General features: G+C 35.3%; 1 protein-coding gene across 4 annotated transcripts in view; it reads left to right on the top strand.

The window, feature by feature from the left end:
* Nucleotides 1-16,258, top strand: part of LOC150091098 (mediator of RNA polymerase II transcription subunit 12-like protein) — an 825,386-nt gene that overhangs the window by 614,073 nt on the left and 195,055 nt on the right. For all 4 annotated transcript variants that reach the window (XM_090374287.1, XM_090374270.1, XM_090374279.1 and 1 more), the window contains 2 exons: nucleotides 1,825-1,986; nucleotides 13,152-13,400. In XM_090374287.1, the coding sequence (XP_090230413.1) occupies nucleotides 1,825-1,986; nucleotides 13,152-13,400 (411 nt within the window). The remainder of the gene's footprint in view (nucleotides 1-1,824; nucleotides 1,987-13,151; nucleotides 13,401-16,258) is intronic.

The following is a 16,258-nucleotide window of genomic DNA, read 5'->3' as shown; positions in this document are numbered from 1 at the left end:
GGTGATCTGATTGAGGTGTTTAAGCCTTTGACTGGATTGAGCAAGCTCAGTGCTGATAGGATTTTTTCCCTTGTATTTTTCCTTATGTGAAAAGAACATAAGAGGACATAAATTCAAATTGAGGGAGAATGGTGCAGAATAGATGGCACAAGTTTTAGCCAGCAGGTGGTAGATTGCTGGAAAAATCTTCCATTAGATGTCATGGAAGTGGATAGCTTAAATAAATTGAAGGAAGACTGCACAAATTGCTGAAGGGGATAGGTGAAATGGAAATTTTTCTTTTGCTGATGTATAATCTTGCTTTCTTGCATCATTTGTCACTACTAATACTCACCCCTCATCACACTGTGCGTGGCTCTACTAAAGGACAGAAAAATAAATTGTTACATTTATTACTGCAAATATCCAATTATATAATTTTTAAGTTTTATACAAATAAAGGCAAACTAAAAGCAAATAAGATGTTGACTTTCCTGTTAAAAAGCCTCCTTTACTCACTTAAGGAGTTCTGTTAGTAGCTTGTTTTATGCATATGTTGGGTATGGGTGTTAATACTTACATCTTATTAATTGGCCAATGGTAGGTTGCCAAGTTTTATCCTGGAGCCCAGTGATTCTTGTTTAAATATGCCTCAGGGTTGATTTTTATTTTTTCAGAATGGTTAGCTAAGCATTGCTTCCCAAACCTTTTAGGTTGTGGCTATTCTAGTCTTGGATCTGTGGAAAGGGTGGAAGAGTTGGCTCTTTTTCTTATCTGGAGCTTTCTGTTTTTTTTTTTTTTTTTTTTTCTGTTCACTGGTTTACTGTTCTAGTACATACTGAATGAACAAGTCACAATATGCTACATCACTTCCCACCTTCAGTAGTAGTGTGCTAGATTGTGATATTTATTTTGCTAAACAAGTGGACTAGATAACCCTGCAAGCTGTAATGAAATTTTAATTACCAAGTACCCATATTTATGCAAAACTGATCGTTCTTCTTTTCAGTTGCATGTAGTCCCTACTATCATATACTTTACTCCTGGATAAACCTCTGTCTACCCTTGTAAACCTCCTAGAACTCTCACGTTAAAAGGACATTTTGCTGTTCCTGTCTGTGCATAAGAGTTATGATGCTATGATCAGTTGCTGGCAGCATGCATTAGCTGATATAGGGTGATGTGCACATTTGTGACAGTGCAGTTAACTGCTTAGTTTTGTTAGTTTTATGATAATTTGGTGATATTTACTTTGTAACTAATTTATATGCATACATTATTGTATCTAATTGTGGTCATGATCAAGTTCAGTACTGTCCAGTAGGAAATATCCAACAAAAGTTACCCCTGTAAGAGCAGCTCTACTGAATAAAGCAAAAAGGCTGTTTCAAATTTCAGCTTGAGATAAGCAAGCTTGAGGTGTTGGCAACATAAGTGAGTGAATTGGACTGAATATAGAGCAAAAAATGATTATATTAATAAATTTCTGTTTTTTTTTTACTTGAAAATTAATGACTGTCTTATTTATTCATTTAAAAAAATCACAAAAAAAACTATCTACTCAGTTATTAATACCCAAATATTATTATTTTTTAAATTTTAAACAAAATTTGTACCTAAGAGTATCATATAATTCATTGTACATTTACAACTGATTGAAATGGAAAAAATAATATCTCTTGCTGTGTGGTTGATTATTATTTGGTATTTTGTATGAGCCCATTCCCTGTTGCATATTTTTCTTTTATGGAATATTATCATAGAGGCATCTCTTATGAAATATTAACATGTGGTATACTGTGTAAAGCATGGATACATAGAATCATTCTAATTTTTTTACTGTAGAAAGAATTATCAGAAAAGGACAGTGAAGCCCTTCAGATGGTACGTCAGTTACTTCCACTTCCAAAACAACAATGTGAGGTTATTACTTGTGAACCAATGGGAAGTTTGATTGACACTAAAGGTAACAAGATTGCAGGATTTGATTCAATTGACAAGAAGCAGGTAATGCAGTAATTATTGATAAGATATTGTTAAACAGTTCAATTATTAAACTTACCATATTGTATTTTTGAATTATTTATTTTGCACTAGAAATCTGTTTAATGAATTATCTTCTAAATGTTTTGATTGGTCATGCATTGTTGCGATATACATACATACAGTGGCTGACAAAAAAACTACATCACTTGGAAATTTTGCAAATAATGTGTTTTGCTCTGCATTGTGGGTTGCAGAAATGTTCGAAATACATTTGTTAGATGGGATATATATCTCTGTGAATGAAATCCAATAAAAAGACTCCACCTGATATACCAAATTGCCATAAATATCTTCCCAAAGGGTAAAATGCATAATTAATGGAAATATGAGAAATCATGCAAATGGCAATCAAGACTACCAAACATACATTTTATTGCATTTACGTGTACAAACTGAAATGAGTAACAGTATTATGAGTATTATGTACTGTAAATCAGCAAAATAGGTCCTCAATATTTTGTTGTTCCTCCTCAAGCTGTAATTATCAACTTCTTGCATAGAGTTGGCATAGAGTTTATCAACTTCTTGATATACGCTTGCCCAATTTCGTGGTACCACACCCTTACAATGCTCTCCTGCAGCTGAATCTTACTTGTTGACTTCTTCTGAACAGTTTTAGACGACATTGTGTACCAGAAATTTTCAATAAGTATCAAATGTGGACTGTTGCCATGCCAGTCCAACACTGTAATGCCAGCATTTCTGAGGTAAGACTGCATCTTAAGGGAGAAAAACAAAGGAAAACATTGGTGTAAGTATGTTTTAAGCCTTGTGAGACAAAAAAGACAAACTCATAATTAAATCTAAATAGCATAAAACTTAACAGTTTTGCTGTTTGGCAAGGTGCTGAGTCCTGTTGAAAAATGCAGTTTTAGACGTCTGTGGTGGTCCCTAATAACGGGTTTCAGGCACTTCTCCAAGATAGCAGTGTAGGTTTTGCATTCACTGTTCCGTTAATAAACTTAATCCGTCCCATCCCTTTGCTTGTTATGTATCTCCAGATCATTTGACACTTTACAGTCGGTGTAATGCAGTCAGGATGGTATGCATCCGATTTTCATCTTCTGACATATCGCTTCCCATCCAAGCCATGCAGGTTGAATTTCGATTTGTCGGAAAAGATGACGGTGTTCCATTGCTCTTTTATCCATGAAACATGCATTTTAGCCCAAGCAAGTCACTTCTTTCTCATTTGTTGGGTCAACAAAGGCTTCTTCTTGGGCTGATAGGCATGCAGACCACATTCCGAAAGCCGTCTTTGGATAGTTTATTATGCACTTGTTTCAATACCAGAGGCCATGTCAAAGTCTAGTTTTAGATCAGGAGCACTAGCATGGCGATTATGAAGGCATAGCCATTTCAAATATTGATCTTGAGAAGGTGTAGTCACTCTCTTATGGCCTGATCCAGGTCTCATTTTCCCATCACCAGTGTCACGCTTTCATTTCAGTACCCTGTATACTGTTGACTGGTGGCAGCCTATTTTATCAGTGACAGCACACGTAGAAAGCCCTTCCTGGGACAGAGCAACAGCTACACTTTTTTTTTTCTTGGTGTCAACTGAACATATGGAGTCATGCTTACACCTCTGCAAAACAGGATACTAATGAGTGTGTGTACCCTCCAATGCAGTATTTATAGAAACGGCTGATGCAGTACCTTTGCAATTACTGTCAGATGCAATAGAAGCATTATCTGATGCAATACCTTTGCTTTGCGACAAACAAAATGATGGTAATCAAACAATATCTTATACGTTTTTCTACAAGTGTTACTTTTTTTTAAAGGTGATGCAGTTTTTTTGTTCGCCACTGTAGTGCATACATCCACACAAACTTTATTTATTTATTTATTTTAAACAAAAAAAGGCTTCCTCGTTAGTTCCTACTTTGAGTGCATTACACAGTTCTTCAATGCGCACACACACACATTTATTTAATATTTCTCAGTTTGACATGATTAGTTAGTGTTCACTTATAAATGTTACTGTTATTGTCCAGTTTGCTACAATGGAGTAGGTTTCTGTATGTACCGATTATCTTAACTCTACAAGTTAACTTCCTTTTACAAGTTTAGTTCCTACTTTGAGTGCATTACACAGTTCTTCAATGCGCACACACACACATTTATTTAATATTTCTCAGTTTGACATGATTAGTTAGTGTTCACTTATAAATGTTACTGTTATTGTCCAGTTTGCTACAATGGAGTAGGTTTCTGTATGTACCGATTATCTTAACTCTACAAGTTAACTTCCTTTTACAAGTAATAGTAAATCCTTATTTTATTTGTGGAAATTCCAAATTTGGTTAAAATTGAATCAACTTTATATAAACCTTGGTATTATAATAAATGCACTAAGGCTGTTCAAGATAATGTTGCACCTCACAATTGTTTACCTCCAGATCCCTTACTTCATTTCCTGCCCACATGAATGCTTGCAACAATTGTAAAACTGTTATTAATTAATCCTAACTTAAAAACTTACTTCGTGTCCAAATGGTAATTGAATGTTTTGGTCTTTTGCCAAAGCTGTTGGCCACAATTTCTGTCCATTAGTTCTCCAACTTCTGGTAAAACCTGTCAGCTCTGTTGTGCAGCCTCAGCTAAAGATAAAGTCAAATTACCAGCATCCTACTTTTCTTCTAAATTTTGTATTGATGATATTGGTAAATCTCCTATCATACGCAGTACACTCCACTCATTACCTCCTGTTATGGCCTTCCAATAGAAGGATTGTAAGACGAATTCTGAACAATCTTATTGCCTAAAAAGTCCCAGGTCCTGATGGCATTTCTCCCCTTTTCTCTAAACCTGTGCTCCTGTTCTGTCACCTTTTTATGCTTTCTAATTCCATTAGTGTTTTACCCTTTTCTTGGAAATATGCCCATATCCAGCTAGTCCCTAAAAAAAGATAGCAGATATCTTCTATCCAGTCAACCATGTTGCTCTTACCTCTGTTCTTTTTAAAGCAGTAGAGAAATTCATCAACCACTAACCCTTAAAACTGTCTCAAAACCTACCTTCTGATCAGTGATCACCAATATGGATTCCATTAGTGTGAATCAATTGCTGATATATTGGCTTATGTTACTTATCTTTGCACATCTTCAATGGAAAAGTTCTGTGGACTTTGAGCAGTTGCTCTTGACATTTCTTAGGTTTTTGATCATGTTTGGCCTTCTTAACAAGTTTCATTTTATAGTTTGTTGACTGTTTTTTGGAACTAGGTATCCAGTTTCTCTCTTTACCCCACTCACTACAAGTGATGGTAGATGGCTCTCTGCCTTCTGACATCTCCACTAATGCTTGTGTTCCCCAAGGTTCACTTCTTTCTCCCACTCTTTTCCTCTTTTATATTAATGGCCTTCCTCTAGTGACTGGAAATCCTTTTCATAGTTTTGCTGATGATATAAAACTGTATTCCACCTTCCAATTTGAAACACTTTGCTCTGCACAGACAGTCTCAACTTTTCAAATATCCTCCATCAAGTCCTTAAATGCAAATTCCATATAGTTCTTACGTGGGGCAAAGAAAATTTACTTAGCTTTAATCCCTTTAAAACTCAGTTCTTTCTTATTTCTTGCAAAAGAGTCTATTGATTCTTTGCCCATCTTTGATGGCACTCAAATTTCTAAACAAGATCACATTTCTTTACTAGGAATTACCTTAACTTCTAATCTCTCTTTTGCATTCTCTGTATCCAGAAAGCTGGGATTTCTTTTTTTTTCTCTGTGTTACTTTCTTCTAGACAGCCACTCACTGTACAAATTTCAAATCCATTATATCATGGAATATTGTTCCCACATCTAGGATGATGCCTCCAAAACCTCTCTCAGCTTCCAGACTCTGTCAAAAATAAAGCAATTAGATTAATTAATAACCTGTCTCTTTCAAAGCCCCTTCACTCTGCATCATAGACATCCTTTTCTTCTCCATGCCTTTTCTGTAGATGTTAATGACCTTCCATGTCATTAATGTCTGTAGATCTAAGGCGCATTTAGGGCTAGAGCCTCAAGCTGCGAACAAATTTAGACTATGTATATAAAGTGCTTAGCATCATAATACACAGCCATTTCTGTATAAACAGAAAATTTTTAAGGTGGCATCGTTTTAGGTTATATCTCATATTGTGAATACCTTCACAACGAGTTGCCTTGATATTGCACTACTTCGAATAAGTAACGCTTCACCTAAGGAGAAGACTAGTGTTACTTATTCTCAGATAGGTACCACCACCCAGACAGCACTGTTTCAGGGCTATTTGGCCCTTCGTCAGTGAGTGGGTAGGTACCCAAGTGATGCAATGATGGCAGTTGCCATCATTGCATCACTTGGAGAATAAGAATAAGTAACACTAGTCTTCTCCTTAGGTGAAGCGTTACTTATTCGAAGTAGTGCAATATCATGGCAACTCGTTGTGAAGGTATTCACAATATGAGATATAACCTAAAACGATGCCACCTTAAAAATTTTCTGTTTATACAGAAATGGCTGTGTATTATGATGCTAAGCACTGTCTGTAGATCTCTAATCTTCCCACTCTCCTCCAAAACAGTCCACACATGTGCTACAACTAGTTAGCATTTATTTACTGTAGATGTACAGTTAATTCTGTAGGACTACAACTCCAGTCTCATAGAATTAACTTTTTATCTTCTTTATTTATTCCTTCCTTCTACTTACATTTTCTTGAAGAACTTTCCTTCACCTATATTTCCAGAAAATTGCAATCTACAGAAGTTCATCTAATGTCATCAGATATCTCCTTTCTTAATCTACAACCCATAGACAGTAACAAGTAATATAGGTTCTAACTTTCATGCTTGGGGTTTTCATAAAAATATATATATATATATATATTTATATATATATTTATTTATTTATTTATAGCATATTTCTTGCATTTACAGAAAAGTTAAAATTTTGAAAAAAATTAACTGAGGGAGAGTAATGTAATAACAACTTGGTACCTAAAGAGCTGTTTTTCATCCACGTGCATGCAATAATGTCAAAACATTTGTGCCAGTAATACAAATTTAAGATTAAATTTAATTTATACCTGTAAAAATTTGAATAAATTTGTACAGGTATAAGTTGCAAAAAAATATACAGAATTATGCAGCATTGTCATATAATGATAAGTATTTCCAGATGTGGAAATATATACAAACATTTAAGGTGCAAAGAAAACGATGCAGTTAAAATATAGCAGTTACCAAGCCTTTATAAAAGTTATTTATGAACTTAAACAAAATATCAGTCTTTATTAATAGATGACTTAAAATTTGTGGATCAGACACCTCAAATGAAATTTGATAACTCTTTTCAAACACAGTTTTAAAGATAAAGATGTTGATGTCTGTACTGTTAAGAAATGTAGAGGTTCTGTTAAAAATCTGTAAAAGTATTGCTTTTTCTGGACCACAAGACTACATTTTTTTCCCCCTTGGAAAATGCTTACAACTTTTCTTTTATCTTATGGTTTGAAGATATACTAGGTGCATTCAGTGATGTATTTATTTTTAACTGTGGCTGGGGACAGTATGGTCAAAACATCCAGATAGGCTCAAAAGAAATCAGTTCTTTTATTTTGCAACCATTTCTGATCACCCCTGACAGAGGCAACATAATGGACAATTGCTGAGTTAAACACTGATTTAGCTGTAATTCCAGCAAACTTTCGCCAACTGCACCCCTTGGAGATCTCAATTAACATGCCCTTTAAAACTATTCATCTGTCAGAAGTAGACCAAAGGGATGGAGGCTCCAAATAACAATTTTTACACCAACAGGATGAATGAAATGACCAACCATTTTCCAGGTGTGTGGATGGGCAAAAAATTAATGGGAGTTAGTGAAGCATGAGGCAGTTCCCATGTTTTTCAAGAAATGTGGAATCATGTCCTTGATAGCTCTGAAAATAATGTACTCCTTAAAGAAAGTGAAAGTTCAGCCAGTGAGTGCAACAATAGCAGTGATGCCTTATTGGCATTATACGAGTAAAAATTTCATATTATGCTGACATTTTGTTTAGTAAGCGCTTCTGAATTTGTTTTTCAAATATATATGCACTAAAATATTTTTTTTTCCGGAATTATATTTCTAAAATATACATATGTATATTTTTGCCTTCTGAACATGGGTGTGCATCTTATTGTCTGAAAAATACTGTAATTAGTCCTTGCATGTTAAAACACACATAGTGGGCAATTTAAGTGGTCTAGTAGGACAAGTTGATTTTTGCAAATAATGTGGGTGCATCTATGTTATTATTTATAAGTTTGTGAAACATCTTTATATCAGTGGACTTTCATTACTTCATCAGCGGAATAAGTTTAAAATGGCAACACCACTCTTTAACATTATTGAACTGTGGGTTTCATGGAAGTTTATAACATAAAAGTGTCATAAAATTTTCCTGAATATTTATTAAAATAGGCAGTTGTTTAACCTTCAAGTATTATGCTACTGCCTTGAGGATACAAATTCTGTATTCTAGGAGATGGAAAACCAGCCATTTTCATATCAAAACCATAAAGTGTTTATTACTAAAATTGCAAGAGGTTCTTTTAATTAGCCCAGCCTCTGAGAGGCCATTTTAATTAAATTATGAAATTGCATATTAAATGAAAGAAATGAATTTAAAGCCCAGATTTCATATTTTGTGGATTCTTGAAATACAGCTGTTGGCTAAATTGTGTTGAAAAATATGTGGTTGTTTTTTTTTTTTTTCCATGTAAAAACATCTTTGGCAGCTCCTACTAAATTTTGGACAGAAGAAAAACCAGTTTGTCACGATTTTGCGACATGGAAATGACACTTTTGCTACACGGATTTGACATCATTTGACATCACATCCGGTTTTACAATTTGATCGACTAGCTGAAAATAATAGTTTTGCGATACAAACATGTCACAAAATCATAACAGAATAGTGAATTCCAAGGGGATGAAAAACGTGTCAATCAGAGTTGTCAATGACATAATTTTACGTCATTTCCGGTTTGGCAATTTGATTGACAGATCGAAAGTCACAATTTTGCATGGAATGATGTCCCTTGACATTACTTCCGGTTTGTTGATTTGATTCACAAACCGGACGTGATGTCATTTCCATGTCGTGTCACTTGATTTTGTGACACATCATTTCTGTGTCACAAAATCACATGTCAACGTGATTTTGTCAATTTGAAGCGCCATTCGTATGACAAGGTATGAATGGTGCTTCAAATCGACACATCTGTATTTTAAACAGCATTATTTTCTTGTAACATGTGAATATATGTTTGTGAGTTTGAAGTTCCCTGAAGCCTTGCTAGCAGAGACAGACACTAACTTGTCGATCATTGCGATGTCCTCTTCTTTGTTCTCGTTAAAGGTTCTTTGGGAGCATTATTTAACCACGGCAAAATGTGCATGTGTGGACTACCACAATGTTGAAATTCACTTGAAATGATATGCACTTGAAAAAGTTGACCATGTAAAATTGACCAAATGGGCTATAGTGTTTCGACTGCAATATGTTCATAATTACATCCACAATCTTCTTGAAGTATATCACACAAGTTGCAGCATCTTCATTCACTAGCGTCGCTTTCTGCATGAAGTCCATGTCGCTCACATCATCCTCAGTAATGTCACCCCCCCCTATTTTGTAGCTTGTACAATAGTAGAAGCATTCGTGGCCAACTGATTTTATTGGCACTCAGAGTCAAGAAAATTGGAGGTTTACTGAGCTGTTTAATCATGGCAAACAGATCACGCTTACATTGAGCCCATTAGTAGATCGAGGTTGGAATTGTCCTTAGGAAGGCCAAATTGTTTTCGCTGCATCTGTTAATGTATTGAACTTATTCACAGGTCAGTTTTGTATCTTTACCCATGTATTTGAAAGCCACCATCAAAGAGTTTCTTTCTCACTCTCATTACCTTCATTGCTATGTAAAGGAGATGATATGGAGTAATGCCACGTTGATCAGATCGTCTGAGCTCACTCATTGCCATCACGAATGGAGTCACATGTAAATTCTCTCTGAACATACTGAGTTGTCCAAGATAAATGCTGGGAAAGGACAGTTTCTCTGCATACTTGTCAAACAGTAAGCTCTGTGGTACGTTAGTTTCTCCTGGGGCGATTCTAAGATATTTATTGCCGCTCCACAACAATGCTTGCTGTTGGGCGATGGGATTTTCCTCGAATGGAACTGCTTTGCTTATGTCATCCTTAGCCAAATTAATTTTGACGTGACTGTCATCAAAGAATGACTGATCTGTCGTGATTTGATACAATTGATAGGGAGGTATGTCAACCAAATAGTGAAGCCACGCTTTCTTACTAACCCGATAAAATAGTTGGATTTGTGTAATTTCTTGCATTTTATATGTACAAATACCTGAGACATGCATACGGACAAATACGGCATTCTGGGTCAAGTGAGCAATGTTCCTTGGCAAGCAATGGACCATTGTGTTGACAAACAGGCGCATTGAACACTTGGCCCAGAATGCCATATTTGTCCATATGCATGATTCGTGAGCCTTATTTGCATGAATGGTAAGCTAGGAGAAAGAAGCCTCTCTGTCACTAAATCCAACTTTGGTAAATGCAATGGAATTTCTGGGTAGACAAAGCTGTTCGACTTACATAGCGCTGGAATGGTGCTGTTCTTAAGTGATCCTCTGAAGCTATTACACATAAGGATAATGTCAACATCAGAAAATGCAGTGCATGTCAATGGTGCATCTTTAGTAGCTGGTTGCTTTGTGTCATTTTTGAACCTTAGACGATCGCAAATACAGCATACAGAACATAAATCATTTTTCATAAATCTCCTTTCAAACTCTCGATGGGTGTTCAATGGTTTTTCAAACTCTCATATGTAAATAGTAGTAAAGAAAAGGAGCTCGATCATTTAAACTCAACTGCTCCACAATTCAGAAATGTTCCATTGTACATAATTAATACTCACTTCGGGTACATTATTGTTAGATGGAGCAGTGGCACTGCTGGTTGAAGGCTCTGCTAAATCCAGCGCTTGATTTTCTGTTTGTCTTTTATGCAATCTCGATAGTCTGTCATTTTTGCTCGCTCATTGATACCTCCATTTTTATTTTGTTAGGTTGGCTTGCTTAATACTCTTTACAGTGCTCTGCATTTGACTTCGGCATCGTTGAACACAAAGGCTATAGCAGTGTGGCATTCAGTTCCTTTCACTGCTCTGAAAATCATTGATGTGAAAACATCTGTAGCAGCACTTAACAATGGAATGTAACAAAAATGCAGATTGGAATAATACAAATACTTGTATTGTGGCAGTCATACTATTCAACAAATGGCTACAATCAAATGGGTATTTAGGCTATTGGCTTGGATTTCATTAAACTTTGATTGGGTAGAGTAACTAGTGGGCATGAGCTTAAAACATTACATCATTCATACTAAATATTTCGGGGTGATGTATGACGCTAATTTTACTAATGTTGATTTGGTACAGCAAGTAGCAGGAATGAGCATAAAGCGTTATGCATCGTTCATAATTTTGGTTCTAGCTGTTCGATTTTAAAACAGTTCTGATTTTTATCGAAGATATTTTCACATAAAACATCTTTTGTGTGTACAGATTATATACACAGTTTTTTTTTTTTGTTGTTGTTGTTAAGCGAAGAATAATATTACTACATTTACAAACAGCAAGAATTGCTTTCTTAGATATGCATTCCATGTATATGCATACTACTTCCTTCGTGACTGACAGGTTTAGATGTACCAGACATGTTTGGACATGCCAAGACCTGCAAGTCACATAGCTATATAAACCTGCTCAATGTTTCTTTCGCATTCTTTTTCAGATGCAGTCATGTTAACTAGTATCAAGAGTATTCTAATGTGGTTTTTCTTTTGTCAGTGGGAACTTCTTGTTCTGTGAATGATCCAAGTATATATTTTTTTTATATTTTCTGTAGCTACAGTATTTTGTCACAAAACAAAGGCAGGATTATCATTATTTGTGAATTTCTAATTTTTTTCTTGCATATTTGTTGACAGCATTATATACCTGACAAAATAAGTATAAATTGTTTATACTATTGGCTATTAGTTTCGGAGATATAACAGTGGTTAGAGTTTCACTTTTTGTGACAGCCTGAGCGCTGTAGGGTATCCCCAGCATAGAATGTTATTCACGTCAAAATAAAAAATATAAAATAATGATTATGTGGCTAATTATTGATAATTGGATACATTGAATGGCACTTTTTCGTGGGCTAACACCAGTCAATACATCCCATCAATATTTAGCAAGGCTATTCTGTTTCTGATTGTTATCTGCCTGTTTAACTAGGTCCAAATAAAAAACATTAAGGCAATCTATACTTAAATTTAAATTTAACAGCAAACAGGCAAGACAACAGCTAGCCCGACAGATAGCTTTGAAACAAATAATACTGAAAATAATACAGAAAATGAGTACCAACCACCACAACTCAATTTTCAGTTTAAAAAATACCACAACTCAATTTTCAATTGAGTTGTGTTTTTTATTTAAATTTATACATGTGCAAAAGAAAGCTTATGCTGAGATAAGGAGGTAAGAATAAGTAAAGTAATAGTACCTCAGTTTCTCTCAACAAATTACTCTAATAGATCTTGAGGTATAAAAATTTAGAGTTAGAAAGTAAAAAGTGAAAAGCAAAGAAAATAGCTTCTGATAATGGTACTGGGAGTGTAACTGCCTGACCCTTTAGTAAGGGATCCTGTATAACTGCAAAGAGTTAAAGGATGGTATGTGATGGACAAGACTGGATTATGATAAAGAAATATAGAATAACAAATTGTAGATTGTATTAAGGAAATATGGAAATAAAAGAAATATTTAAATGTAAATTACCATTTGTAAGAATTTTATAATAATTATTCCTTATTTTATTGCTAATCATATGTTTATTTCTAGGGTACAACAGAGTAAACCAGCACAGGTTATCTTAGTCTTTATAGGTTCTTTTGCCTTAATGGTCTGCCTAGTACATACTTTTATGCTAAAGTTTTAACAGACTTTGAGTACCTATATGGTACCAATTACACTCTTACAGTAGTAATTATATATATATATATATTTATTTATAGGGTCTCCAAGTGGCAGAAAAACAGAAAGTAAGCCCTTGGGATCTTCTGGAAGGTCATAAAAACCCTGCTCCTTTATCATGGGCATGGTTTGGAGCAGTAAGGCTAGAACGGAAACCACTGCGGCAAGAAGAAACACACAGGCTTTTGCTTTGGCATACTCACTGCTTAAAGAAACCAAGCAGCTATTATTTGGAACCTCCTCCATTGCCTCCTGAAGATTTAGAACCACCCCCAGAGAAGCAACCGCAGGTACTGCAATTTATAGAGCTAATTTGAATTACATAAATTTTCAGTATTTTGAAATGATAAAGTTAGAACAGCAATATTATGTGTGAAATAATTGAAAATTGTAGAATGTGCTTTTTTTTTTTTTGTTTTTTTTTTACTCTCTAGCAGATTAATGTAAAGTGAACTCCTGGTTTATGAACAGCTGTCTAAAAAACTTTTGATCTTATGAACAAAAATTTTTGACACCATACATTGTTTATTAACTCATCTCAAACTTTTGAACTTTTCTGCAGCTTCATAAAGCATCACCTTTTGAAAATAAAGTGGTATGGATGAAATATTTTAAGCATTTGTGTACTGTATTTAGAATAGTTTGTTTAATTTGATATTCTAGAAAGCTTTTTTTCTATCCAAAGTTACTGCATGAGTTAATCAGCATTATTTTGGTAATGTTATTGCAACTATTAGTCACTTTAGAAAAGTTACACTATGCTTGATATATAAAAAAACTGTAGTTTTATCCTAAATATGTCTTTTAATTACAGCCTTAAATGTGTGTAATTACATTCTTAATTACGCTGGTCAACAGTTAAAATGACTAATATTAATGTGCTAAATATGAATATGACAATTAAAATGCATTATCATCTCTAGTTTTGATGATACTATACATGTCACTTTCAGCACATTTTGCTTGATTTTTGGAGAAATTTGGCCTTGAGGGAAGGGAAAGAAAATGGGTTCCACTCGGAAGTCCAGGTGTGTGACTACCTGTCCCCATTAGTAGAGATCCTAGATTTGGGGGAGGGGGTGTTATGTTCTGTTTTTAAAGTTGAACTTATAGGATATTTGTTTCAGGTCCTATGAACATGCCGAGGCTGTCTTTTATAGTTCAAGCACATTGCATTGCCATATTTCAAAAGTTTCCTCCAGTTGTACCACCAACCAACTACCCGCTGGGTAAAGGCAAACTTCCGCACATCTATCCTACATCTGTCTTTCTTCAATTTGAATTTATGCCCTCTCAGGTGATTTTTCTGAGCAAGAGGAAGAATCCCATCAGCATTGAGCATGCTCAAACCATTCAAAGCTTTATACACCTCAATCAGATCACCTCGCAGATGCCTAGACACTGTAATTTGCAAACCTAAGCCTTTCTTCGTAAGAGCAACCTTTGTTCCATTCACTAATCTTGTTGTCCTTCTCTGTACTCGTTCTTAAGAGATTATTATTGGTCTATATATGTTGATTGATCTGGTTGTTGATCTCATTGCTAGTGTTTCACTGGTTTCTAATTTAAATTTTGTCTTATTTGTCAATTATTATTGAATTTTCGAAGGAGGGGTAATGTCCTTAATTAATTTTTTCCGTTCTGTCTTTTTTCTTTGTCATTAGCATTAGTAGAGGTATATGATGCAAGAAAGCAAGCTTATGCAGCATCAGCCAAAAAAAAAAAAAAAAAACACTCCCATTTCACCCCTCCGTTCGTTCCAAATACCTGTCCACCTCAGCCTTAAATTTATTTAGGCTATCAACTTCCACAACAAAGGATGGAAGTCTGTTCCACCAACCAACTACCCGCTTGCTAAAGGCAAACTTCCACACATCTATCCTACATCTGTCTTTCCTCAATTTGAATGTATGCCCTCTCAGGTGATTATTCTGAGCAAGGGGAAGAATCCCATCACCATTGAGCATGCTCAAACCATTCAAGGCTTTATACAATCAGATCACTTTGCAGGTGCCTAGTCTACAGACACTAATTCGCAAAACTTAAGCCTTTCTTCATAAGAGCAACTCTTTGTTCCATTCACTAATCTTGTTGCTCTTCTCTGTACTTGTTCCAACAGCTCTACATCCTTCTTAAAATGAGGCTTCCAGACCTGTGTACAGTACTCAAGGTGTGGCCTGACAATTGCCTTATACAAGGGGATAATCACCTTCATATCCCTGCTAGAAAAATTCCTGTATATCATTGACAAGACACCATGAGCTACTCTTGCAGTCCATCTGCACTGCTCAGAAAACTTCATATCTGCCTGCACAATTACTCCCAGGTCCTTTTCGTTCTCTACCACTGTCAGTGTAGTACCACAGAGTTGATACGTTACTCTGGGGTTACTGCTTCCCATATGTAGTACTTTACATTTGTCAAAGTTAAACTTCATTTGCCACCTCTGCCCATCTGCTCAACTTTTCTAGATCTTGTTGCAGCAGTGGACTGTCATTAGTGTCCTTAACAACCCTGCCAACCTTCGTATCGTCTGCAAACTTGGACATTAAGCTTGATATACTATCATCAATATCGTTTATAAATACAGAAAACAACAATGGATCCAACACCGAACCCTGAATCCCACTAATAACATTAGTCCACGATGAGCAGTGTTCGTTGATTACCACTCTCTGTCTTTTCCCACTCAACCATCCCATATTTGTGGCTACTTTTTAACTGCTTTTATATTTTTGGATTCTTTTATGTAGCGATGTTCTCGTGTTGCCTATATATATATGTATATGCAATCTCAATCGAGTGTGCAGGGAATTGCATAAACCACGTTTGTTTGCTGTTTGAAATCTATTGTTTTTTTGTTGATATCTGAGTTTTTCAGTTATGTCCATAGTTTCATGGAACTGCCAAAGGCTAGGTTTCCTCCGGAATCTTTGAAGATTTTTTTCAATGGTTGTTGTTGTTACATTTCAATGTACGGGAGCCCTATCCGTTGTTTTTTGGTGCTTCTCGTTTTGATTTTTCGTTACTGTTTTTTTCGGCTTTTATGAACCATTTTGGGTAACCACAGTTGGAAAATCTTTTCTTAAATGTTTCGATCTCCTGTTTGCGTTCATCTTCTGTAGATGAATACCTGAAGGCATTATTG

This window comes from Mastigoproctus giganteus, chromosome 1 (genome assembly GCF_048544385.1).
Source record: "Mastigoproctus giganteus isolate SK-2022 chromosome 1, ASM4854438v1, whole genome shotgun sequence".
NCBI lineage: Eukaryota > Metazoa > Arthropoda > Arachnida > Uropygi > Thelyphonidae > Mastigoproctus > Mastigoproctus giganteus.
This window is presented reverse-complemented; position numbering and strand designations above follow the sequence as displayed.